The following is a 25,407-nucleotide window of genomic DNA, read 5'->3' on the forward strand; positions in this document are numbered from 1 at the left end:
ATGTGCAGCAGATGCAGGACGGATGCAGGGTAGTTGTATGGCAGATACATAAGGGATGCACAGTGGATGCCTGGTAGATGCTCAGCTGACACAGAGAGGATGCACAAGAGATGCAAGGTGGATGCACAAGAGATGCAAGGTGGATGCACAGCAGATGCAGGGCGGATGCAGAGCAAGTGCATGGTGGATGCACAGCAGATGCATGGTGGATGCACAGCAAGTGCGTGGTGGATGCACAGCAAGTGTGTGGTGGATGGACAGTGGATGCACAGCAGATGCAGGGCGGATGCACAGCAGATGCATGGTGGATGCACAGCAGATGCAGGGCGGATGAAGAGCAAGTGCATGGTGGATGCACAGCAGATGCAGGGCGGATGCACAGCAGATGCAGGGCGAATGCAGAGCAAGTGCATGGTGGATGCACAGCAGATGCAGGGTGGATGCACAGCAAGTGCGTGGTGGATGGACGGCGGATGCACAGCAGATGCAGGGCGGATGCACAACAAGTGCATGGTGGATGCACAGCAGGTGCATGGTGGATGCACAGCAGATGCAGGGCAGATGCACGGTGGATTCATGGTGGTTGCACCACAGATGTGTGGGGTTGCACAGCAGATGCACAGCGGATGCAGGAGGGATACAGGGTAGTTGTGTGGCAGATACATAAGGGGTGCACAGTGGATGCAGAGTAGATGTGTGGTGGATATTCAGCAGATGCTCAGTGGACACATAACAGATGCACAAGAGATGCAGGCTGGATGCACAGCAGATGCACAGGAGGTGCAGGGTGGATGCACAGTGGATGCAGGACGGATGCCCAGAGGTTATGTGGGTTTGCACCACAGAAGCACAGCAGATGCACAGGGGATGCACAGGAGATGCACGGTGGATGCACAGCAGATGCAGGGCAGATGCACAGGAGATGCACAGTGGATGCACAGGAGATGCAGAGTGGATGCACAGCAGATGCAGGGCAGATGCACAGGAGATGCACAGTGGATGCACAGGAGATGCAGAGTGGATGCACAGCAGATGCAGGGCAGATGCACAGGAGATGCACAGTGGATGCACAGCAGATGCAGGTGGATGCGCAGTGGGGTTGCACCACAGAAGCACAGAGGATGCCCCGTGGATGCACAGCAGAAGCAGGGTGGCTGCAGGGTGGCTGTTGTGGCAGATACATGATGAATGCACAGTGGACGCATAGTGGTTGATGCTCAGCAGATGCACAGTGGATGCAGGGCAGCTGCACAGAAGATACATGGTGGATGCACAGCGGATGCATGTCAGATGCATGGTGGATGCACAGCAGATGCACAGCAGATGCAGGGTGGCTGCGTGGAAGACGATACATGATGGATGCACAGTGGATGCATGGTAGAGGTGTGGTGGCTGCTCAGCAGATGCACGCTGGATGCACAGTGGATTCGTGGGGGCTGCACAGCAGATGCACAGCGGATGCATGGCGGATACAGGGTGGCTGCAGGGCAGATGCACAGAGGATACGTGGGGTTGCACAGCAGATGCAGAGCGGATGTGTAGCAGATTCAGGGCAAATGCACAGAGGATGCAGAGTGGATGCTCAGCAGATGTGTGGGGTTGCACAGTAGAAGCACAGCGGATGCACAGAGGATCTGCATCCCTGCCTGGATGCAGGGCAGAAGCACAGCAGATGCACAGCAGGTCCATGCTGGATGCACAGTGTATGTACAGTAGATGTGTAGGGTTGCACAGCAGATGCACAGCAGGTCCACTCTGGATGCGCCGTGGATGTACAGTAGATGTGTAGGTTTGCATAGCAGATGCACAGCAGGTCCATGCTAGATGCACCGTGGATGTACAGTAGATGTGCAGGGTTGCACAGCAGATACACAGCAGGTCCATACTGGATGCACAGTGTATGTACAGTAGATGTGCAGGGTTGCACAGCAGATGCACAGCAGGTCCACGCTGGATGCACTGTGGATGTACAATAGATGTGTAGGGTTGCACAGCAGATGCACAACAGGTCCATGCTGGATGCACTGTGGATGTACAGTAGATGTGTAGGGTTGCACAGCAGATGCACAGCAAGTCCATGCTGGATGCACAGTGTATGTACAGTAAATGTGCAGGGTTGCACAGCAGATGCACAGCAGCTCCATGCTGGATGCACCGTGGATGTACAGTAGATGTGTAGGTTTGCACAGCAGATGCACAGCAGGTCCATGCTGGATGCACCGTGGATGTACAGTAGATGTGTAGGGTTGCATAACAGATGCACAGCAGGTCCGTGCTGGATGCACAGTGGATGCAGAGTGGATGCACAGCAGATGCATGGTGGATGTGTAGCAGATGCAGGGCGAATGCGTGGCAGGTACACACCAGATGCAGGGCAAATGCACTGAGGATGTGTGGATGCACAGCAGATGTGTAGGATTGCCCAGCAGCAGCACAGCGGGTCCATGCCGGATGCACAGCAGATGCAGAGGATGCAGAGCAGATGCATGGCGGATGTATAGCAGATGCAGGGCGAGCGCACAGAGGATGCAGGGCAGGTACACACCAGGTGCGGGGTGAACGCACAGTGGATGCAGGGCATATGCACAGCGGATGCGGGGCGGATGCACAGCAGATGTGCAGGGTTGCACAGCAGATGCACAGCAGGTCCATGCTGGATGCACAGCAGATGCGCGGTGGATGCACAGTGGCTGTGCAGGGTTGCACAGCACAAGTACAGCAGGTGCACAGCGGGTCCATGCTGGATGCGCAGCGGATGCAGAACGGATGCACAGCAGATGCACGGTGGATGTATAGCAGATGCAGGGCGAATGCACAGCGGATGCAGGGCAGGTACACACTAGATGCAGGGTGAGTGCACAGAAGATGTGTGGATGCACAGATGTGTGGATGCACAGATGCGTGGATGCACAGATGTGTGGGGTCGCACAGCAGCACAGTGGGTGAGCAGTAGGTGCAGGGGGGATGCCCAGGGGAGGATGTGCAGATACAGAGGGGACTCAGTGGTGGATCCACAGCAGATGTGTGACGGATACACAGTGAGTGTGTGGTGGATGCGTGATGCACACACAGCAGATGCGTGATGGATACATGGCTGGTGCATCACGGATACACAATGGATCTGTGCTGGATGCACAGTGGATGCACGGCAGATGCGTGATGCACACGCAGCAGATGCGTGATGGATACATGGCTGATGCATCACGGATACATGATGGGTGTGTGGTGGATGCATGATGGATGCACGGTGGATGCATGGCAGGTGCGTGATGCACATGCAGCAGATGCGTGATGGATACATGACTGATGCATCACGGATCCACGATGGGTGTGTGGTGGATGCATGATGGATGCACGGTGGATGCATGGCAGATGTGTGATGCTCACGCAGCAGATGCGTGATGGATACGTGGCTGATGCATCACGGATCCACGATGGGTGTGTGCTGGATGCACGGTGGATGCATGGCAGATGCGTGATGCATACATAGCAGATGCGTGATGGATACATGGCTGTTGCATCACGGATACATGGTGGATGCATGGTGGATGCACGGCAGATGTGTAATGCACACACAGCAGATGCGTGATGGATGCATGGCTGATGCATCACGGATACACAGTGGATCTGTGCTGGATGCATGGCAGATGCGTGATGCACACACAGCAGATGCGTGATGCACAAACGGCAAATGCATGGTGGATGCAGGGCAGACACGTGGCAACCGCCGGCCCGTGCAGCAGCTCCCGGCACCGGCACAGCGCCCTGCTCGGCGGCACCACCTCGCGTGGCCTCAGCTAATCCGAATTCCATCAGTCGCCCCGCAGGGGAGCGGCTTTATCTTCTCGGCTGAAAAACTGTAAATGACTTTCTTTTGATCTTCGGAAGGAGAACATGGCAAGCGGCGCGTTCGCGGTGCTCCCGGCAGGAGGACGGGCAGCCCCCGGCTGTGGGGGGCGCCTTCGGGCGCAGATTTGGGCTTTTCCTGCCAATCCTTCGAGGAAAATGCAGGTGCCGTGACTGCATCCGGGGGGACGAGGCCAAATCTGGGGGGACGAGGCCAATTCGGGGCTGCTGAACCCACGTAGGGATTTGCCACAAACGTGCCTCCCGTCTCTGACTTCCCGTCCTTGTTTTATTGCGCTCTCATTAAAGTCTCTTGATATTAAAATTCCCTCAACTCCTGCAACTCGGCTGATTGAAACTTCGGTGTCACCGGAGCACCAGCTCCATTTTGTGTAATTACGCCGTGATTCATAATTTCAATATCGGATGAAAAAATGCCCTCGGCAGCCTTTCCCCGCCTCCCCGAGCGGCTGTGGAGATCAAACTCCGCCGTTCCTGCTCTCCCTACCCCGGCTGGTTGACACCGGTGCTGCCGGCGATTCATTCATCTCTTTACATTCACCATGGTGTGGCCACATAAATCCCGACACAGCTTAATGAGCCGGGGGTGTCCTGGTGTGGGTGCGGACCCACCGCGGTCCCGGCTGTGTCTCGGCACCGCACAGGCTACGGCTGCTCTGGGGCACTGGGGACGGGGACAAGGGCCACGCCGGCACAGGTGTGGATGCAGGTGTGTGCACGGGTCCAGATGTTGATGTGGATGCAGATGTGGCCAGAGAAGCAGATGTAGCTGTAGATGCAGTTGTGGACACAGTTGCAGATGTGGACAGGAATGCAGGTGTGGATATGGGTGCAAATGTGGATGTGGATGCATATGTGGCAGGGGAGGCAGGTGTAGCTGTAGATGCAGATGTGGATGTGGGTGCAGATGTGGCCAGAGAAGCAGGTGTGGCTGTGTATGCAGATGTGGGCACAGGTGCAGATGTGGACAGGAATACAGGTGTGGGTACTGGTGCAGATGTGGGTGCTGGTGCAGATGTGGCAGGGGAGGCAGGTGTGGGCACAGTTGCAGATGTGGATATTGGTGCAGATGTGGCCATGGAAGCAGATGTAGCTGTAGATGCAGTTGTGAGCACAGGTGCAGATGTGGACAGGGATACAGGTGTGGGTATGGGTGCAGATGTGGCAGGGGAAGCAGGTGTAGCTGTAGATGCAGATGTGGATGTGGGTGCAGATGTGTCCAGAGAAGCAGGTGTAGCTGTAGATGCAGTTGTGGCCATGGGTGCAGATGTGACCAGAGAAGCAGATGTATATGTAGATGCAGTTGTGGGCACAGTTGCAGATGTGGACAGGGATGCAGGTGTGGGTGCAGGTATGGGAATGGATGCAGGTGCAGCTGTGGATGTGGACATGGATGCAGATGTGTCCGTGGGTGCAGATGTGGTTATGGGTGTCACTGTTGCTGGAGATGCAGATATGGTTACAGATGCAGATGTGGTTGTGGATAAAGCTGTGGCTGTGGATGCAGATACGGTTGTGGGTATAAATGTGGCTGCGGATACAAATGTGCTTGTAGATGCAGGTGCGGGTATGGACACAGATGTTGATGTAGATGGGGGCGTGGATGCAGATGTGGGTGAAAATGTTTGCACATATACAGAAGTGGCTGCAGATGTGGCCATGGGTGCACTTGAGGTTGCTGATGCAGATGGGGCTACAGACAGAGATGTGGCTGTAGATGCAGATGTGGCTGTGGATAAAGTTGTGGTTGTGGGTTTAAATGTGGGTATGGGTACAGATGTTGTGGATGCAGATGTGGGCATTTATACAGATGTGGGCATATACACAGATGTGGTCATATGCAAATACATTATGGATGCAGCTATGTCTGCAGGTGCAGATATGGGCATGGATGTAGATGTCACTGCAGGTACAGCTGTTAATTGTGGGTGTGGCTGTGGTTGTGGGCTCAGATGTGCGTACAGATACAGATGTGAATGCAGATGTGGGCACAGCTGCATGACAGTGCGGCCACCTCTAGGGTTTTGGAGCATCAAGAGCCTGTACCCACCCAAATCACCACAGGCTGCTGGGCAGAGGGACATGGGGACACTGGGACATGGGGACACTGGGGTGTGCTGGGCCTCTCTGTCCCTCCTCATCGTCTCACGGTGTAAACTGCTGCCAGCTCTCGGGGGGTCGTGCCCACTCCCGGGGGTCCTGCCGGCTCTTGGGGTGGAACCCCCCACCCCTGGGTGCCGGCACAGCGGGTGCAGCCGGGCTGGCTCAGCCCCGGCGCCTGTCCCCCCGTCCCCGGCCGCGTTTGTCCTTCCTGCGCCCACCCCGGCCGTCCATTCGCCCCATCTGGCCGGGACGCGCGTGGAATTTCGATGGAGCCTCAAACAAAGCCGCAGCTGCCGCCGCGGCGCTGCCGGGGCTGAGCCCAGCGGGCTCTGGGCACTGGGAGGCACTGGGAAGGGGGGGCTGCTCCGAACAGCTCCTGTGTCCCCCCGGAACAGGCACCCCCAGCCCCGGGGTGGGGTGGCAGCGGTGGGACGGTCCCTTTGTGTGGTGCCACAAGGATGCTGGATTCATCAGAGGCGTCGGGTGAGCCCCATGTTTTGGGGTGCAGCTGGGGAGTTTTGGGGGAGCCCCTGCAGGGGGTGGGTGCCCCGATGGCCCTTGGGGACATTCTCTCTGAGCTGGTTCAAGGTTCATGTGGTGCCCAGCTGGCAGCGGGGCCACCGTGTCCCTGCGCCCTCTGCCCCAGGGCTGGGGGGACCCCCAAATCCCACCCCCCACGGGGCGCAGTGCCCAAGTTATTTAAGCACCCTCTGGGGGCAGAAGCTCAAAAATGCCCCCAAGGTGCCACCACCCGGCTCCGCCCGCGTGTGCGTATTTGTCCCTCGTCCCCAAACGTGTGGCGGGTGCGTAGGTGACGTGTCCCTCATCACCAGCTCCCCCTGCCCCTCCCAGAGCAGGGAACCCCTGTTTCCCCCCCAGATTTTGGGGCTCCAGCAGGAGCTGGGGGTCGAGGGTAGTGCTTCCTCCCTCCACTGATGGGAGCAAAGCAGCCGGGTGTTTGTCACAAAATCCTCGCTGTGATGCTCCTTGTTCCCCTCCCTGTCCCTCCCCAGCTCCCGCTCTCAGGAATTCCTGATGCAGACAGTTATCTCAGTACAGTGGCTTATTTCAGGAGGGATGTCAGTCAGCCAACCAATGCAGGGATGCAGGCAGGTATGTCTCCCCTCTTCCCTGGCCTTCCCCTCGCCAGCCCCATTTTGCCTTTAATTAGAGGCTCCAGCTGCTGTGTCAGCAGTTTGCAGGAGCCCCGGAGGCCGCGGCGCTGTGCCGAGCTGGGAAAAGGGGCAGGCGGTGCTCTGCGGAGCAGGCGGAGAACATCCCTGCCTGCATCCCTGCCTGGATCACTGTCTGCATCCCTCCTGCATCACTGTCTGCATCACTGTCTGCATCACTGTCTGCATCCCTCCTGCATCCCTGTCTGGATCACTGTCTGCATCGCTGCCTGCATCCCTGCCTGCATCACTGTCTGCATCCCTGCCTGCATCCCTGCCTGGATCCCTGCCTGCATCCCTGCCTGGATCACTGTCTACATCCCTCCTGCATCCCTGCCTGCATCCCTCCTGCATCCTTCCCTGCATCTCTCCTGCATCCCTGCCTGCATCCCTACCTGCCTGCCACGGGGCCGGTGATGGTCCCCACCTGCCTTCGGTGCTGCCGAGCCCTTCCCAGGAATGCAGGAGCCGGAATCCTCCAGAGGAGAAGCAGCTCCGGTCCAGGAGCTCATTAAAAGCCTAACGAAGCCTCTCCAGCAGGTCTCAGCCCTCGCTCCTTGACGGAGCCTTTGGGAAAAAATGGGGCTGGAGAGCCCGAAGGGCAGGAGAACATCACCCTGGGCATCCCCCCAAAACTCTGCCCAGGCATCCCTGTGAGCATCTCCCCAAGCATCTCCCCCAAAATTCCCCCAAGCATCCCCTGAGCATCCCCTGAGCATCCCCTTAAAATCCCCCCCAAAATCCCCTTGAGCATCCCTTGGAACATACGTGGGAGCATCTCCCCAAGCATCCCCCTAAAGATCCCCCTGAGCATCACCCTCAGCATCTCTGGGAGCATCTCCCCAAAAATTGCCCCAGGCATCACCCCAAGTATCCCCCAAGCATCCCTGGGAGCATCCCCCCGACCCCCCCCCAAAAAAATCCCCCCGAGCATCCCTTGGAACATCTCTGGGAGCATCCCCCCCAAAATGCCCCCTGGAACCCCCCCAAGCATTGCCCCAAGCATCCCAAGGAGCATCCCCCACAAACCTCCCCCTGAGCAGCCCCCCCAGGGGGTATCCCCTCAAAAATCCTCCCCAAAATCCCCCCGCGCACCAGCACGTGGCACCGCCTGGGACCAGGACGCTCCGGCTCACCCGCGGTGGCACCGAGCTCGGCAGCTGCGCCGCGGCAGCGCCGGGACATCTCCCGGATCTGCGTCCCCCCGCGTCGCGCAAACGAGCAGCCTAATTGTGACAAGGTGCCTGATTTAATTACATCGGCCGGGCTGCCGCCTCTCCCCAAGGTGCAGGTTGATTTTCCGGCACCGGCCGGGTCCCGCCAGGCTCCGCCGGCGCGTCGCGGCGCCCGCTCACCCGGCACTGATGCGCTCCGGGAACCACCGGCACGTGGCCGCAGCACCGAGGCCACGCGGCGGCCGGGGACATCACGGCAGATATAGGGGACCCCGCGCCCCATCCTGGGGACTCGGGGGGGTCTCACCGGTGCCACTGCGTCACCCTCTCCACCCGTTTCGGCGTTAACCGGATGGCGGAGGTTCCAACCCGCCAGGCCGGGGTGCGGCACAGCGGCGCGTTACGCAAATCAGTTGCTAAAGTGTTTATGCAAATGTGCTGCAATCCTAATTACGTGGTGGGGGGGGAACGGCAAATAAAATCCTCTCCCCCTTATAAGAAAGCGACGCTTGCCGCAGTCAGGAAACGCTTCGGGGAAATAAAACCGCGCGGCACGTGGTGGCAGCTCGGCCGGTGCCGGCACAGCCCCGCGGTGCTGCCGGGGGGGACACAGGATGGTGCTGAGCCCCCCAGCCCCTTATGCAGTAGGAACGGGGGGACAGTGCGGCGGCTCCGTGCCTCAGTTTCCCCACTGGCACCGGTGTCTCCGAGGCCCCCTCGGTGACCTGGGGGCACCCAGAGAAGGTGACACCCACCCCAGCCAAATTCCCCCTCAGCCTCTTGCCTGCCGGTGGATTTTTGAGGGCATATTTTTAATATTGCAATGTATTTAATATTTAACGACTGACTCACCAGCCCGGTGAAGCCGGTGACCCGGTGACTAAGTCCTCCGCCCCCCCCGGCTCGTTTGGCGGCCACGCCGGCAGCGCGTTGGCACCGGATCACCAGAAAGCGGCATTTCTCGGTGCCGTTTGTCACGCTTGGGTGAGCGGAGCCTGAAATCCGCGGTCGTTAAACCGGCGTATCGCCCCCATCCTGCGCCAGCACCCCGGCGGCGCCGGGCCCGAGCGGCGGCACGTCCGGCGCGCTGCGCCGCAACCAGAAATAATCAAATAGGATTAAAACCGTAAAAAAAAAAGAGAAGCCATCTGCAGCACCGGAGCCAAAAATATCCGCAGCAATAAGAATAATTAACGGGAGCCCCGCGTCGGGTTGTGCTGCGGGGGGGGTGGGCACGGCGGCGGCACCGGCGCGGCCGCCCGGTGACACCGGTGACAGCGCCGAGGTGACGCGGTGATGGCAACGGGAGCAGTGACCCGCTCGGAGGGGTGGCAGGAGGCTCTGCCATCCTTCCCACCGCGTCCCATTGCGTCCCACCACATGTCGCAGCCGCCGGAGCGTCCCCCCCTTGTCCCCCGTGTCACCTCCGCGGGGGTTTCTCGGCGGTTTTGGTGACATTTGCTATTTTTCCTGAAAGTGCCTGTTCTTAGCGGGTAAATATTTGCCTTTTTCCCAAGCACGGGCGCCTAATTACCGAGCGGCTCTCGCCGAAAAGCGCCCAAAAGGCCCCCGGTGCCGCGGCACCGTCCCCCTCGCTCACCCAGCACCCCGAGCTTGGGGGGGCGGGGACCCCCACCCACAGCCGCGCCGTGGGGCGCCCCGTGGGGCGCTGGGGGTGCCGGCACGTGCCGCCGGAGGGGCCGGGCCCCACCGCAGACGTTGCCATAGAAATTATCCGTAAAACGAGGATAAACCCGCAGGTTGAATCACGGGACGCGGCAGCTGCTGCGCACCCCCCGCACCCCTTTGCGGGGTTTCCTCAGTAAAGCCGCGTTTTTTTTGGGGGGGGGACCATGTGTTGGGGGGTTTGGTGTGGGGCACCCGCCTCAGGGTGGCAAAGTAGCTCTGGCAGCTGAAATCTTCTGTTTGCTCCCCAAAATAAAGCGGGGGGGATCCGTGCTTGTGCTGCTACCCCCCTGCCTGCACTGTCACCCCAGCAAGCACTGTCACTGTCACCCCTGCCTGCACTGTCACCTCTGCCTGTACTGTCACCCCTCTGCCTGCACTGTCACCCCCCTACTTGCACTGTCACCCCTCTGCCTGTACTGTCACCGCTGCTGCCTGCACTGTCACCCCTGCCTGCACTGTCACCCCCTGCCTGTACTGTCACCCCCCTACTTGCACTGTCACCCCTCTGCCTGCACTGTCACCCCCACTGCCTGCACTGTCACCCCTGCCTGTACTGTGACCCCCCCTGCCTGTACTGTCACCCCCCTGCCTGCAGATTTGGTGGGAGATTCAGGCAGGAAAGTTTCCCAGGTCTGGCAGCGGGGACCAAGCAGCTCCAGAGCCCCCCTAGTCACACCACAACCCCCCCAATCACACCACAGCCCGCTCAGTCACACCACAGCCCCCCCAATCACACCACAGCCCCCCCAATCACACCACAGCCCCCCTAGTCACACCACAGTTCCCCCATGGCATTGCAACCCCCCTGTTCTCACTGCAGCTCCCCCATCGCACTGCACCCCCAATCACCCTGCAGCCCCCCCATCTCACTGCACCCCCAATCACCCTGCAGCCCCCCCATCTCACTGCACCCCCAATCGCACTGCAGCCCCCCCCATTGTGCTGCAGCCCCTCTATCCTCCACTGCAACCTCTTGCACTGCTCACACTGCAGCCCCTAATGATGCTGCAACCCCCCCATGCACACTGCAGCCCCCCCAGTGACACTGCAACCCCCCCGGTGACACTGCAGCCCTCCCAGTCATGCTGCAGCCCCCCTGTCATGCTGCAGCCCCCCCGATGGCATCGCAACCCCCCTGCTCACGCTGCAGCCCCTTTATGGGGATTCTGCTGCAGCCCCCCCGAGCGCTGCACCCCTGATCACACTGCAGCCCCCCAATGACACTGCAACCCCCCCAGTCACGCTGCAGCCCCCAAATGACACTGCACCCCCCCAGTCACGCTGCAGCCCCCCAGTGACACTGCAACCCCCCCAGTCACGCTGCAGCCCCTGGCACTGACCCCACTGCAGCCCCCGATCACGCTGCAGCCCCCCCAGTCACACTGCAGCCCCTTTATGGGGAACCTGCTGCAACCCTGCATCGCGCTGCAGCCCCTGATCGCTCTGCAGCCCCCCCATCACTCTGCAGCCCCCCCATCACCCCGCAGCCCCTCTGATTGTGCTGCAGCCCCTTGCACTGATCACGCTGCAACTCCCAGTGATGCTGCAACCCCCCGCTCACACTGCAGCCCCCCCGGTGACGCTGCAGCCCCCCGACCACACCGCACCCCTCCACCCCATCATGCCGCAGCACCCCCGGACCACTCTGCAGCCCCCAATGACTCTGCAGCCCCCCCGTTGTGCTGCAACCCCCCTGGATCGCTCTGCAAACCCCAATCACCCTGCAAGCCCCCGTATCACCTTGCAACCCCCCGATCACATTGCAGCCCCCCAGTCATGCTGCAACACCCTCAGATCACTCTGCAGCCCCCCCAGTCCCACCGCAGACCCCCCCCGGCACCCCCAGCCCTTTTTTATAGTTTATTGGCTCAGGGGTCTAATTTAAGCCTAAAATTAAAGCCAAAAGTGCTTCGATAAAGCAAATAATATACTGCAGCCCCCCCCGGGCTCCAAATTGGGGGTTTGCATGGGGGGGAGGAGGAGGAGGAGGTGCCGGGGGATGAAGGGCCCCCCCAGCAAAGCGGGGGTTGGGGGGCTGGGCCCGGTTTGCATTGGCGGCCCGACCGGAGCGATAAAAGCGGGAATAAAGAGCAAAAGCAGCCGCGTGTTGTGATGGAAACCTGCCCAGATTTCACCCAAAAAAAGGCAAAAAGAGCCTAAAAACCAAGTAGAAGCCCTGCGCCCAGGGGCGGGGGCACGGCGGGTCCCCTCCGTGTCCCCAGGGGGGCGATGGGGTCACCAGGGGTCCCCATTCCACCCCACGGGCGCAGGGACATGGGGACAGCAACGGGGTGGCCCTGGGGCTGCCAGTGGCCCTGCCACAGGGGCTGGGATGGGGGTGGTATCTTGGGGACACCACTGCCTGCGGGGGTCCCCGTGTCCCCACCCCCAGGGCACCCTATGTCCCCTCTGTTGGCACCTTGTGTCCTGGTGACCCTGCAGGACTGGGAGTCCCACTGTCCCTGCACTGCCAGGGGACCCTGTGTCCCTCGCAGAACTGGGGGTCCCAGTGTCCCCACAGGACTGGGGGCCCCAGGTCCCCATGTCCCTTGCAGAACTGGGGGTCCCCATGTCCCTGTAGGACTGGGGGTCACTGTGTCCCCACCATCAGCACCCAGGGCACCCTGTGTCCCTGTCACCAGCAGCTGGGGGTCCCCATGTCCCTGCACGGCGGGAGGTCCCTGTGTCCCCACTGTGGGCACCTGGGTGTCTGGTGTCCCTGCAGGACTGGGAGTCCCAGTGTCCCCACAGAACTGGGGGTCCCAGTGTCCCTGCACAGCCGAGGGTCCCAGTGTCCCCACAGAACTGGGGGTCCCAGTGTCCCCCCAGAACTGGATGTCCCAATGTCCCCACAAGAGCTGGGGATCCCCATGTCCCCACACAGCCGGGGGTCCTGGTGTCCCTATAAAACTGGAGATCCCCATGTCCCCCCACACACGGGGGTCCCAGTGTCCCCACAGAACTGGGGGTCCCAATGTCCCTGCAGAACTGCATGTCCCAATGTCCCCACAGAACTGGGGGTCCCAATGTCCCCCCAGAACTGGATGTCCCAATGTCCTCCCAGAACTGGGGGTCCCAGTGTCCCCACAGGACTGGGGGTCCCAATGTCCCCGCAGAGCTGGAGGTCCCAATGTCCCCCCAGAACTGGATGTCCCAGTGTCCCCACAGAACTGGATGTCCCAGTGTCCCCACAGAACTGGGGGTCCCAATGTCCCCCCAGAACTGGATGTCCCAGTGTCCCCACAGAACTGGGGGTCCCAATGTCCCCACAGAACTGGGGGTCCCAATGTCCCCCCAGAACTGGATGTCCCAGTGTCCCCACAGGACTGGGTGTCCCAATGTCCCCCAACACCCAGGGTCCCCTCCCCACCGCGGTACCACCCATGTCCCCCCCACCCCCCCAGGGCGGGCAGCGGGATCCGCTGCGGGTGATTCATCCCACTCCCCTCCCAACCTCTCCCCCCCCCCGCCTTTCCTGCCCAATCACATTTTTCCATAATTGGGGGGGGGGGGGGGGGTGGTAACAGGCCTGACCCCCCCCAGGCATCCCCTGGGGGGGCCCATCCCATGATACCGGGTGGGGGGGGGGTGGGCAGTCCCAACGCTTGGGTACCCGGGGGGGGGACACCGCCCCGCCCCCCCCGCGACCCGCCGGCTCAACCGCAGGGACACGCCATTACAAATTTTCAACAATATTTATTAAAATACAAAAATACACTTGTTTTCCTTTTTTTTTTGTTGTTTTTCGTGGTGTTGCTCAGAGTACAGTCAGATTGTTCTGGCGTTTATATAGAGACATATAGATATAGATAGAACTTCTGCATCTCAGTCCACCCCCCGCCCCCCCCCCCCCCCCCGACTTTTAATTCCGATTTGACACCCTCCGGTAAATTCGGGTTTTGTTGTAGTTTTTAAAGCTAAAATAAGAAATTAAAGTAGTTTCCAGTGCCCGAGCGGCTGGGGAGGCCCCCCCCCGCCCCCCCCCACGGACCCCCCCACAAGCCACCGCAGATGCTGGTGGCCCCCACAGCCTCTTGAGCCCTTAATTTCTCCCCCCCCCCCGCCTTTCCCCACCCCATATCCATGGGGTGAGGGTTTGGGGGGGCCCATCCTTGCACCCACCTGGGGAAGGGAGAAGGGGGGGAGGGGGGGGAATAACACCCCCCCCTCCAAAAAAAAACACCAAAAAGGACTAAAAACCGCAGCGTGGTGCTGGGGGGGCTACAATCATATGTCAGGTCTCCCGGTGGGGGGGGGGCCCCAAACCGCCCCCCCCCTCGGAGGCCTTAGCCCTGTGCCGGCGGTGGACACCGGGTGCGGTAGATGGGGGGCAAAGCAAGGGGGGGGGCACCCTCTCCTCACTGCCCCCCACCCAACACCCCCCCCCAGCACCCACCCACCTGGAGGGGGCTTTATATTTCCCCCCCCCCCAATTTTAATCTATTTTTTGTTGTTAATTTTTTGCTTTAATACATTACAGACATCCGTCCCCACCCACAGGCTGCACCCCTCCCCCCCAAAAAAATACCCCCCCCCCCAAAAAAATAAAAAATAATGAATTTCTTTATTGCATTTGGAAGATTTTGGCTCGCGCCGCCGTCCCGCTCCCAGCAGTGCCGGGGGGGGCGTGGGGTTGGGGGGGTCCCTGGGACATGGGGGGTCCCTGGGACATGTGGGGTCCCTGGGACACAGGGGGTCCCTTGGACACAGGGTGGTCCCTGGGACACGGGGGGTCCCTGGTACGTGGGGGGTCCCTGGGACATGGGGGGTCCCTGGGACACACAGGGTGGTCCCTGGGACATGGGGGGGTCCCTGGGACACGGGGGGGGGATCTAGCCGCATCCTGCCCCCCCCCCCCAGCCCCCACGTGCTGCGCCCCCGCTCGCCGCCCCCCCGCGCTGCGCCGGGGCCGTTTTGCCGCCGCTCCGCTCTCTGCAATTCCCAATTTTTCTCCTATTTTCTATAGAACTCGCGAGTTATAAAATAGTTTCTTTGTGGTTTTTTTTCCCTTTGTTTTTCTTTTGTTTTGTTTAAATTTTAATATAATCTGCTTATCAGCCCATAGATTTAATATATAAGCATGTACAAGAAAAAAGTCTCTCCCCCGCTCTGTACAAAAGTAGCTGTCTATTCTTTCCCCCCCCTTTGTTGATTTTGTTGTGCATTCTATTGCATTTGTTATTGTTTTTTTTTTTTTGGGCGGGGGGGTTGGGGAAATGGGGGAAAAAAAAGAAGCCCCCCCCCCCCCCCCCCAAAAAAAAAAATCGAAGTCATATCTGGGTTTCCTGCACTTTCTCCTTGGGGTGGGTCTGAATTATATAGGGGTCGGAGAGGGGGGGGTGCAGCGAGTTCCCCAGGCTGTTCTCGGTCCAGTGGGCCCCGTGCGCCGCCTTGTAGGTGTTGTAGTTGATGTGGTCGTGGATGGCGGGCAGCACCACGGCCCCCTCACCTGAGCCGCCGGCCGGAGCCGCCGGCGCCGCCGCGGCCGCGGGCGCCATGTCCTCGTCCACCTGGATGATCTCGACCGTCCGGGCGGCCGTCACGGTGCTGCGCTGCTGGTGCCGCTTGCGGAGCTTGTAGAAGACGATGAGCATGGCGGCGGCCAAGAGCGTCACGGCCACGAAGCAGCCGATGATGATCTTGGTGGTCTTCATCACCTCGTCCAGGCTGGTCTGCGTCTTGTCGCCGGCGTCGGCGGTGGGCACCGCCACCTGCTTGGGCGTGCGCGTGGTCTGGACCAGGACGGTGGTGGTGGTGGTGTAGGCCGGCTGGTAGCCCGTGGAGGTGGTGGGCACGGGCTTGGTGAACTTGGGGGAGATGTCCTCCGGGGAGATCTCGGTGGTCTCCACCGTGACGGTGGTGAAGAAGCTGTAGTTGGAGGTGTTGAGCTCGGCCGTGCTCACGTTGAGGTAGGCCGAGGCGTTGGAGTTGCCCGCCACGTTGGTCACCATGCAGGTGTAGACCCCGGTGTCCGTCAACAAGACGTGGGAGAAGTTCAAGGTGCCGTCGTTGAGGACGGAGATGCGCGGGTGGCTGGACGCGTGGCTCAGCACCGTCCCGTTAGGCAGCAACCACCTAACGGACGACATGGAAGGAGTTCGACACTTGAGCTCGGCCACCCGCCCCTCGGAGATGTTGAGGTCCATGGGGGCGTCCATGATGAAGGGCGCCGAGCACTGGAAGGAGGTCTGGTCCACCTCCACCAGGAACCTGCCCCGCATGTGCAGCGGGGCATGGCAGCGCCCGCAGCACGTGGAGTTGGTGGGGATGTACTCCCGCAGCCACCACGACAGCCAGAGGATGTCGCAGTCGCAGTCCCAGGGGTTGTGGTGCAGGTGGAGCTCCACCAGGTACCGCAGCGGGGCGAAGAGGTCGTGGGGCAGGGACGAGAGGTTGTTGTGGGCCAGGTTGAGCTCCACCAGCGCCGTCAGGTCGTCGAAGGCGTTCCGCTCGATCAGGTTGATCTGCGAGTTCATAATCCAGAGTTTTTTGAGGGATTTGAGCCCGTGGAAGGAGCCCGGTTTGATCTCGGGGAAGTTATTGCCCGACATCTCCAGCTCCTCCAGCCCCACCAAGGGCGTCAGGTTGGGCATGTCCTTAATGTTGCACATCCCCAGGTTGAGGTACTTGAGGTTGTACAAGCCCTCGAAAGCCCCCTCGGAGATGTACTCCAGCTTCTTCAGCTCGCCCAGGTCCAGGCGCATGAGCGAGGGCACCCGGTTGAAGGCGTACGAGGGGATGCTCTCGATGGGGTTGTTCCTCAGCCACAGCTCCCGCAGCTTGGACAGGTACTCGAAGGCCCCGCTGGGGATGACGGTCAACCAGTTGTCGAAGAGCTCCAGGGTGTTGAGGCTGGCCAGGCCGTTGAACGCCCCCACCTCGATCTGCCGGATGGCGTTCCTGCCCAGCTGCAGGACCTCCAGGTGGTGCAGGTGCCGGAACGTGTCCGCCTGGATCAGCTGGATGTTGTTCTCCATCAGGTTGAGGTACCGGGTGTTGGAGGGGATGCCGGGGGGCACCTCGGCGAGGCCGCGCCGGGTGCACACCACTTTGCTGAACTGGTTACTGCAGGAGCACACGGAGGGGCAGCTCTGGGGTCCCGGCGAGGCGGCCGTAACGTATAGAATCCACGCGTTGAGGGCCAGGTAGGAGCCCAGGGCAGCTCTCCAGGCGCGGCGGCGGCGGTGGTGGTGACCAGTTACCTGCCACAAGAGCTTCATGATGTGGCACGTTCATCATTCACCATCGTCTGGGGATGTCGGCGTGAAAAGGAGAAACTGGCTCAGGGCCCCCCCCTCTCCCGGCTCCGACAAGCTGGGCCCGGCTGGCCGGAGTGGGGGGGGGGGGGTCGCGGTGTTGGGGTGGGGGGGTGCGCAGGGAAGCGAGGGGGGGGATGAAGGAAATATGAAAATTTAGGCAAAAAATTAAAGAAGAAAAAGCGGGGGGGGAGGGGGGGTTGGAAAGAGGCGCCCGCCCGGCCGGCCGAGCCCCGCGCTCCAGCCCTACCTACCTGGGGGGGCTGCTCCGGGGGGGGCTCAGCGCCGAGCAAAGCGGGGAGAGGGGCTGAGAAAAGGGGAGGGGGGGGGGGGGGTCCCGAAAAATAAATAAAAATACAAATAAAAATTATAAAGAAAAGCCAAAATGGCTCCTGGAGGCTGCGGTGCAGGGGTGCGGGCGGGGGGGCGGGCGGGGGGCGGCCCAGCTAAGCGGGGGCCCGGCAGCCCCCCAGCGCGGCCGTTCCCGCCGCTGCCCGCGCCCCGCGCCGCCCCCGCCCCTGCGGCCGCCCCGGCCCGGCCGGCATGGCAGCCCCCCCCCCCGGGGAGAAACCCGAGCGGCGGAAACCCGGCCGCAAATAGCGAGAATTAATTAAAAATAATCGGAAATTAAAAAAAAACAACAAAAAAAATCGGAAATTTTAAAAAATGGAAAATTGAAAAATGGAAAATTAAAAAATGGAAAATTAGAAGAAATCGAGAATTAAAAAAAAAAGGGAATTAAAAAGGGAAAATAAAACTAAAAGATCGGAAATCGAAAATTAAAAAAAAACAATCGGAAAAGAAAAAATTTAAAAAAATGGGAAAATCGAAACTGAAAACTAAAAAAGGTGAAAAATCAAAAATCAAAATGAAGAATTCAGGAAATTTAAAAAATCGCGGAAGAAATTATTAAGAATTTAAAGAAAAAAAATAAATTTAAATTAAAATTAAAAGAAAAAAAAACGGACGGGGGGGGGTGTCTAGAAAAATAAATAAATAAATAGCGAAAAGCCCCCAAAGGAGAGAAAAAAAACAACCCGCGGAGGGGAAAGGCCAAAGCGGGGGGGGTGTCGCGGGGGGGGTGAGCTCCGGCACGTCTCTCGGCGGCTCCTCTCGGGGTTGGGTTGCGGGGGGGGGGGGGGGTCCCGTCCCCCCGTTCCCGTGTGTCCGTTGTCCCGCGTTCCGTCGGCGCCCGGTGCGGGTGTCGCGTTCAGCGGGCGGGCAGGGGGGCGGTGGCGTCGGTGGCCGTCCCGGGGCCGGCGGGCATCCTCCGGTGCTAACGGGCGCGGGGGCCCCGCGGAGCCCCGCGGCTGCGGGCGGTGCGGGCGGTGCGGGCGGCAGCCGCGCAGGCGGCTCTCGCATCCTTTTGTCCTTCAGCGGAGGCAGCGCGGATGAATCGCTGACGCATCGTGTTGGGAGCCCGGCACCAGCGGGGGATGCTCAGCACCGCCGGCCTGACCCCCCCCAAACCTCCCCAAACCTCCTCCCCCCCCACCCCGCTCCGCTTTCCCCACCCCCCCACCCCCCGGGCCGCCCCCCCTCCCCGGCTCCGGTTTGCCGGTGCGGCGGGGAAGGAGCTATTTTGGGGCTGGTTGCTTTGGGGAGGAAGATGCGGGATGAGCTTCCTCTTCCTCCTCCCTCCTCCTCCTCGTGGCGCTGGGAATATTGGGGAGGGGGGGCTGACCCCCCCACCCCGGAGGAGGGGAGCGCCGCGGGGCGCGGACGGACGGACGGACAGATGGCCGGACGGAGGCGGCGCGGTGCGAATGGAGCGGCTTTAAGGTGATGGGGAGCGGGGGGGGGGACACGCGGGTCCGTCCTTGGCTGGTGCCCCAACCCCCCCGTGTGTGCCACAGACCCCCTCCGTGTCCCCAGCTGAGACCTGACACAAGCTGGGACACGGGTGGGGGGGTTGAGGGGTGGGCGCAGGGATGGGTGCGTCAGTGCTGCCTGCTTTTGGGGTGCAGAGCGGGATCGGGAAGTTGTGCCCCCCACCATGGAGCCCGCCCCCCCCCCGCACTGTTTTATCCTCCCCCCATTGAGCTTCGCCGGGGGCCCCAGAGGAGCCTCGGTTGAGTTTTAATTAATAAAAGAAAACGAGGACGCGGGGGGGTGGGAGGGCAGGATGTGTCCCAGTGGGTCTGTGGTGCTGCGGGAGGTCCCGAGGTCCTGGATTTGGGGGGCCCTGGCCCCCGGACTGGCAGTGAGGGGGTGCTGGGGGGGTGCCTGGAGGGGAAACCCGGGAGTGTCTTTCCTTACGGGGGGTAAAATTCCCCCCCATATCTGATGTGGATTCTCCGGTGTCTGATAGATGCCACATCCCTGCCGGGTGGGGGTCCCTGGGGACCCTGAGCAGGATTTTGGTGTCTGGGGGGGGGGGATGTGTTGACAGCACCCGCCATGCAAGGGAATGGGGCTGGGACCCCCCCCCCCGAGATCGGGGCTGGGACTCCCCCCAGGAATGGGACCGGGACCCCCCAGGAGTGGGGCTGAGCCCCCCTTGGGCTCTGGTGGTGAGGATGAGGAGCGGGGCTGGCACAGCCTGGCAGGGACCCCCCCAGCACGCCCTGGGGACACAAAGTTGGGGACACAGCTTCGCTGGGCACCTCAGCTTCGGGACGGGGTGCAGGGATTTGTCCCCCCCCATCCCCTTACTGACCCGTCACCCCCCGCCTGGGCCCCCGCTCCCCCGGGGCTGTGCCCACCGGTGACACCCTGAGCTGTCACCCAAGGTGGCTCAGGAGTGGCCCCTTGGGGACACTGTGTGTGACAGCACCCCGGGACACTCCTGTCCTTGCTCCCTGCCCCATGCTGGGGTCTCTGTCCCCATGTTGGTGGCACATGCCCAGGGGGGCCGCTCTGCAGCCCCCCTAGTGCTCCCCACTGCCAGGTGTGGCAGCGACACACCCCAGGCACCGCAGGACCTGGTGGCCTCATCCACCCCACGAGTGCCCCACCGTGTGCCCCGCAGCAGGAGTCCATCAGTGTCCCGCTCGACCCCTCACCTGTGACCCGGCTGCAGGGGGTGGCACAGGGGACAGGGACACCTTTGCCACCAGTGTGTCACCCTGTGGCATTTTAGGGTCCCACCATGTGTGCATGGGGTGCTGCACCCGTCTGGCGGTGGCACAGGCGTCCCTGGGGACAGCGGGTGACCATGGGCCGCTGGACGGGAGGAGGGAATTTTACAGGTATCTTTAAGCAGCAGCGAAAGGTTCCGCTGGGATTGACGAGCGTCGGGACGGCAAAACCAGCTCCACGTCTGGCAGCGCCAAACCTGATTAACCGCGCAGGCGGCTGCGGCACCATCATTCAATTATCACAACGTGGCACCTGTACCGCGGCACGAGGACCCGTCCGTTCCCCTCCCGCTCGGCCCACAGCTCGCCGTACCCTCCTCCGGCACCGTGGCTGCTGCCACGCGTGGTGCCGGTGTGTGCCGTGCCGGTGTGTGCCGTGCCGGTGTGTGCCGTGCCGGCGGCCACAGCGCCCGCCAGCCAAACCCCGTGCTGGGTGATGGGAAGGGGCTGTGGGAAGATGGGGACGCTCTGCAGTGCCAAAGCAGCCGCCCACCACCGCTCTGGCCGGGCGGGTGCAATTAGCAACCAGCCCCTAACGAGGGATCGATGGCGGAGGGCTGCAGCCGGCGGGAGGTCGGTGCGGTGCCAGGAGGCCCCGCGGCGCCGCGGTACTGGGGGTCGGTGCTCGGTGGACGGGCTGGCAGACCAAACGCACGCACCCATGGGTGCCCCATTGGTGGCTGCGCTTATGGCCCGGCGCAGGGGTCGAGTTTTGGCCGGGGCGTGCGGTGCCGCCCCGGCTGCGCTGCGTCTGCTGCCGTGCGGTCCGGCTGCCGCTAGATGGAAACGTGGCTTCGCGCCCGAGGCCACCACGGATCGGTGCTCCGGGCGGTACGGCCCCACGCACGCCGGGGCTGCGGGGGACACGCCGTGGGGCACGTCCCCTGCCCGCGCCGCGTGCTCTGACCGTGGGGACACATTTTTGGGGTGCTGGAAGCTGCCCAGGAGGGACCCACTGGGGTCGGGCACGGCTGGAGGGGTCCAGGGTGCTCAGGGGACTCTGGGCTCCCTCCTCTTCCTCGCAGGCAGCAGGCAGGGCCAGCAGCAGGCAGTGTGGACAGTGCAGGCAGTGCGGGCAGTGCAGGCAGTGCGGGCAGTGCGGGCAGTGCAGGCAGTGCAGGCAGCAGAGCCCATCAGCATGCCGGTGCGTGCCTGCGTGCCGGCAGCCTTGGCTCGCCGCCACCCCCGCTGCTCTCAAAGGGGCTTTGTGTGCACGGAAGCTCTGGGACTTGGCCACCCCCCCACCCCGTGGGTGGACACTTTTGGGGGTGTCCTCGTGCTGGGGTGGGGGGGAGGCGGGGGGACCCCCACCGTGGGCAGGGATTGGGTGCTGCACAGGGCACTGGGCACGACTGGCCTCACTGGCTCCAGCTGCTGATCTCCTGCCTGTACTACATCTCCTGCCTGTACTACATCTCCTACCTGTGCACCATCTCCTGCCTGCGCACCATCTCCTGCCTGCACACCATCTCCTGCCTGCACGGCATCTCCTGCCTGCACGGCATCTCCTGCCTGCACTGCATCTCCTGCCTGTGCACCATCTCCTGCCTGCACGGCATCTCCTGCTTGCACTGATTCTCCTGCCTGCACGGCATCTCCTGCCTGTGTATCCCCAAAGTACCATGAGGCCACAAGCCCCTGGGTTGGGGACCAGCAGGAGCTCCAGGGGACACCAAGCCTGTCCCCAACGCCCCCACCCTGCAGACTCCAGGGTTAGGGGGTTTAACTCCCATCACGACCTTAACAAGTGCCACTGGAGGTGTCACCCGTCCCCAGATCAGAGCAGGACTGGGGGATCTAGGAGTGTCACCCATCCCCAGCTCAGAGCACGACTGGGGGATCTGGGGGTGTCATCCGTCCCCAGCTCAGAGTGGGACAATCTGCAGAGGTCCTGGGTGGTGTCACTGGATTTGGGGACAGACACTGTCCCAGGTGATGAGCAGGGACCCCAGAGGCTGGGAGGCTGTGGCAGTGCTGTGGGGTGATATGCACAGGGGTGCGTGGGGTGCAGGGTTTGCACACTCTGATTTAATGTGGTTTGCACACTCTAGTTTACCCTAGTTTGCACACTCCAGTTTGCACACTCCAATTCGCACTCTGGTTTGCACACTCCAATTCGCACTCTGGTTTGCACACTCCGGTTTGCACACTCCAGTTCACTCTCTGGTTTGCACACTCTGATTTGCACACTCTGGTTTGCACACTCCAGTTCACTCTCTGGTTTGTACACTCTGGTTTGCACACTCCAATTTGCTCTCTCGTTTGCACACCCTGATTTGCACACTCCAGTTTGTACATGCCAGTTTGCACACTCCAGTTTGCTCACTGGTTTTGGTTTGTACATGCCAGTTTGCACACTCCAGTTTGCTCACTGGTTTGCACACTTCAGTTTGGTCCCTCTGGTTTGCACGCTCCAGCTGGCACACTCTGGTTTGCACACTCCAGTTTGCCGTTACTAGTTTACACATTCCAGTTTGCTCTCTGCTTTGCACACTGGTTTACTCGCCCATTTACACCCCTCCATTTGCACATTCCACTTCGCTCTCGGGTTTGCGCACTCCAGTTTTGTCTCCAGTTTGCTCTCGCTGGTTTACACACCCCCGTTTGCTCTCTGGTTTGCACACTCCAGTTTGCTCACTCCGGTTTGCACACTCCAGTTTGCTCTCTGGTTTGCACACTCCGCTTTGCTCTGGGTGCCCAGGAAGCAGAGTTAGGTGCTGTGGAGCAAAGCTGGGTGCCCAGGAGCAGATCTGGGTGCCCATGGAGCAGATCTGGATGCCCAGGAGCAGAGTTGGATGCCCAAGAGCAGATCTGGGTGCCCAGGAGCAGAGTTGGGTGCCTGGGAGCAGATCTGGGTGTCCAGGAACAGATCTGGGTGCCCAGAAGCAGATCTGGGTGCTCATGGATCAGAGTTGGGTGCCCAAGAGCAGATCTGGGTGCCCAGGAACAGATGGGGGTGCCTGTGGATCAGAGTTGGATGCCCAAGAGCAGATCTGGGTGCCCAGAAGCAGATCTGGGTGCCCAGAAGCAGATCTGGGTGCCTGTGGATCAGAGTTGGATGCCTAAGAGCAGATCTGGGTGCCCAGGAGCAGATCTGGGTGCCCAGAAGCAGAGTTGGGTGCCCAGAAGCAGATCTGGGTGCCCAGGAGCAGAGTTGGGTGCCTGGGAGCAGATCTGAGTGCCCATGGATCAGAGTTGGATGCCCAAGAGCAGATCTGGGTGCCCAGGAGCAGAATTGGGTGCCCAGGTGCAGATCTGGGTGTCCAGAAGCAGATCCAAGTGCCCAGGAAGCAGAGTTAGGTGCTGTGGAGCAAAACTGGGTGCCCAGGAGCAGATCTGGGTGCCCGTGGAGCAGAGTTGGATGCCCAGGAGCAGATCTGAGTGCCCATGAGCAGAGTTGGGTGCCCAGGAGCAGATCTGGGTGCCCAGGAGCAGAGTTGGGTGCTGTGGATCAGATCTGGGTGCCCATGGACCAGAGTTGGGTGCCAGGGACAACACCAGGGGGACCCTGCCAGCCTGTCCCCACGCTGGGTGGCTTTTGGCCAGGCCGTGCCCAGGACACATCCATCCGCCCGCTCAAACTCCATCATCTCCAGATGTTCATTGGTGATGACGCTGGAGCAGCCGAAGGGAAGATGAGCGATTTGGGGGGGACGATGACACCGGGGTGGGACAGGCACCCGAGGTGGGGGCGCAGGGGGCTGAGGTGTCCCCGTTGGGTCCCCACAGGTTGAGGTGGAGGTGGAGAGCATGGACAAGGCTGGGAACTTCATCGGGTGGCTGCACGTGGACGGGCTGAACCTGTCGGTGGCCCTGGTGGAACAGGCCCTCTCCAAGGTCCACTTCACCGCCGAGCGCAGCGCCTACTACAAGGCGCTGGTGGCCGCCGAGGAGGGCGCCAAGCAGAGGAAGGAGAAGGTGAGGGGGGACAGGGGCGTCACCACCCCAAGGGTTGACCCCACCTCAAGGGATGTCCCCATGCCCAAAGATGTCCCCACCATGAGGGGTGTCACCGTGCCCAGAGATGTCTCCATCCCAAGGGATGTCACCGTTCCATGTCCTCATACCAAGAGACGTCCCCATGACAAGGGATGTCACCACCACAAGGGATGTCCCCTTCCCAAGAGATGTCCTCGTACGAAGAGGTGTCCCCATGTCGAAAGGTGACCCCACCTCAAGGGATGTCCCCACCCTGAGGGGTGTCACCACCCCAAGAAATGTCCTCATACCAAGAGATGTCCCCATGCCAAGGAATGTCACCACCACAGGGGATGTCCCCATGCCCAGAGATGTCACCACCCACCCCAAGAAATGTCCTCATACCAAGAGGTGTCCCCGTGTCAAAAGGTGACCCCACCACAAGGGATGTCACCACCCCAAGAAATGTCTTCATACCAAGAGATGTCCCCACTCCAAGGGATGTCACCATCACAAAGAATGTCCCCACCCCAAGGGATATCCCCATGCCCAGAGGTGTCTCCATCCCATGGGATATCACCATGTCCCCATGCCAAGACATGTCCCCATGCCCAGAGATGTCCCCACCCCAAGGGGTCTTCCCCTCCCAAGAGATGTCACCACCCTAAGGGATGTCACCACCCTAAGGGATGTCTCCACCCCAGGAGTTGTCCCCATCCCAAGGGGTGTCCCCATCACAAAGGATGTCCCCACCTCAAGGGACATCCCCATGCCCATAGATGTCACCCCCTCAAGGGATGTCCCCACCCCAAAACTCCTGACACCCAGGGTGCTGGGGCCCAGCGATGCTCCAGCTGCTGGGTGCCACCATCCCCTCAGTCCTGGTCACTTGCTGGTGGCATCCAGCATGGCCCTGATGTCCCCAACCCCCGTGTGTCCCCCCACGGTGGCAGGTGTGGTCCCACCACGAGGAGGCCCCGGCGGAGGAGGTGACACCGGTGCTGGAGGAGAAGGAACGTTCAGCCAACTACAAGCCCGTCTTTGTCACCGAGATCACCGACGAGCTGCACTTCTACGTGCAGGACGTGGAGACGGGTGCGGGGACAGCGCCGGGGTGGCCCCCACCCACGGGTCACACCTGGGGTGG

At 61.1% G+C, this 25,407-nt stretch overlaps 2 protein-coding genes across 2 annotated transcripts in view; one reads left to right on the plus strand and one right to left on the minus strand.

Annotated features, from left to right (window-relative positions):
* SND1 (staphylococcal nuclease and tudor domain containing 1) overlaps nt 1–25,407 on the plus strand; it is a 131,748-nt gene that overhangs the window by 99,789 nt on the left and 6,552 nt on the right. The window contains 2 exon segments of the mRNA XM_080363608.1: nt 24,072–24,260; nt 25,214–25,355. Coding sequence (XP_080219734.1) covers nt 24,072–24,260; nt 25,214–25,355 — 331 coding nt within the window.
* LRRC4 (leucine rich repeat containing 4) lies at nt 15,277–17,226 on the minus strand (the record flags this gene model as incomplete). The annotated part of the gene is made up of 1 exon (XM_080363281.1): nt 15,277–17,226. One exon carries the CDS (start codon nt 17,224–17,226, stop codon nt 15,277–15,279), a length of 1,950 nt encoding a protein of 649 aa, XP_080219407.1.

The sequence above is a fragment of the Nesoenas mayeri genome, assembly GCF_963082525.1.
Source record: "Nesoenas mayeri genome assembly, chromosome: 1".
In the NCBI taxonomy this organism is placed as follows: domain Eukaryota; kingdom Metazoa; phylum Chordata; class Aves; order Columbiformes; family Columbidae; genus Nesoenas; species Nesoenas mayeri.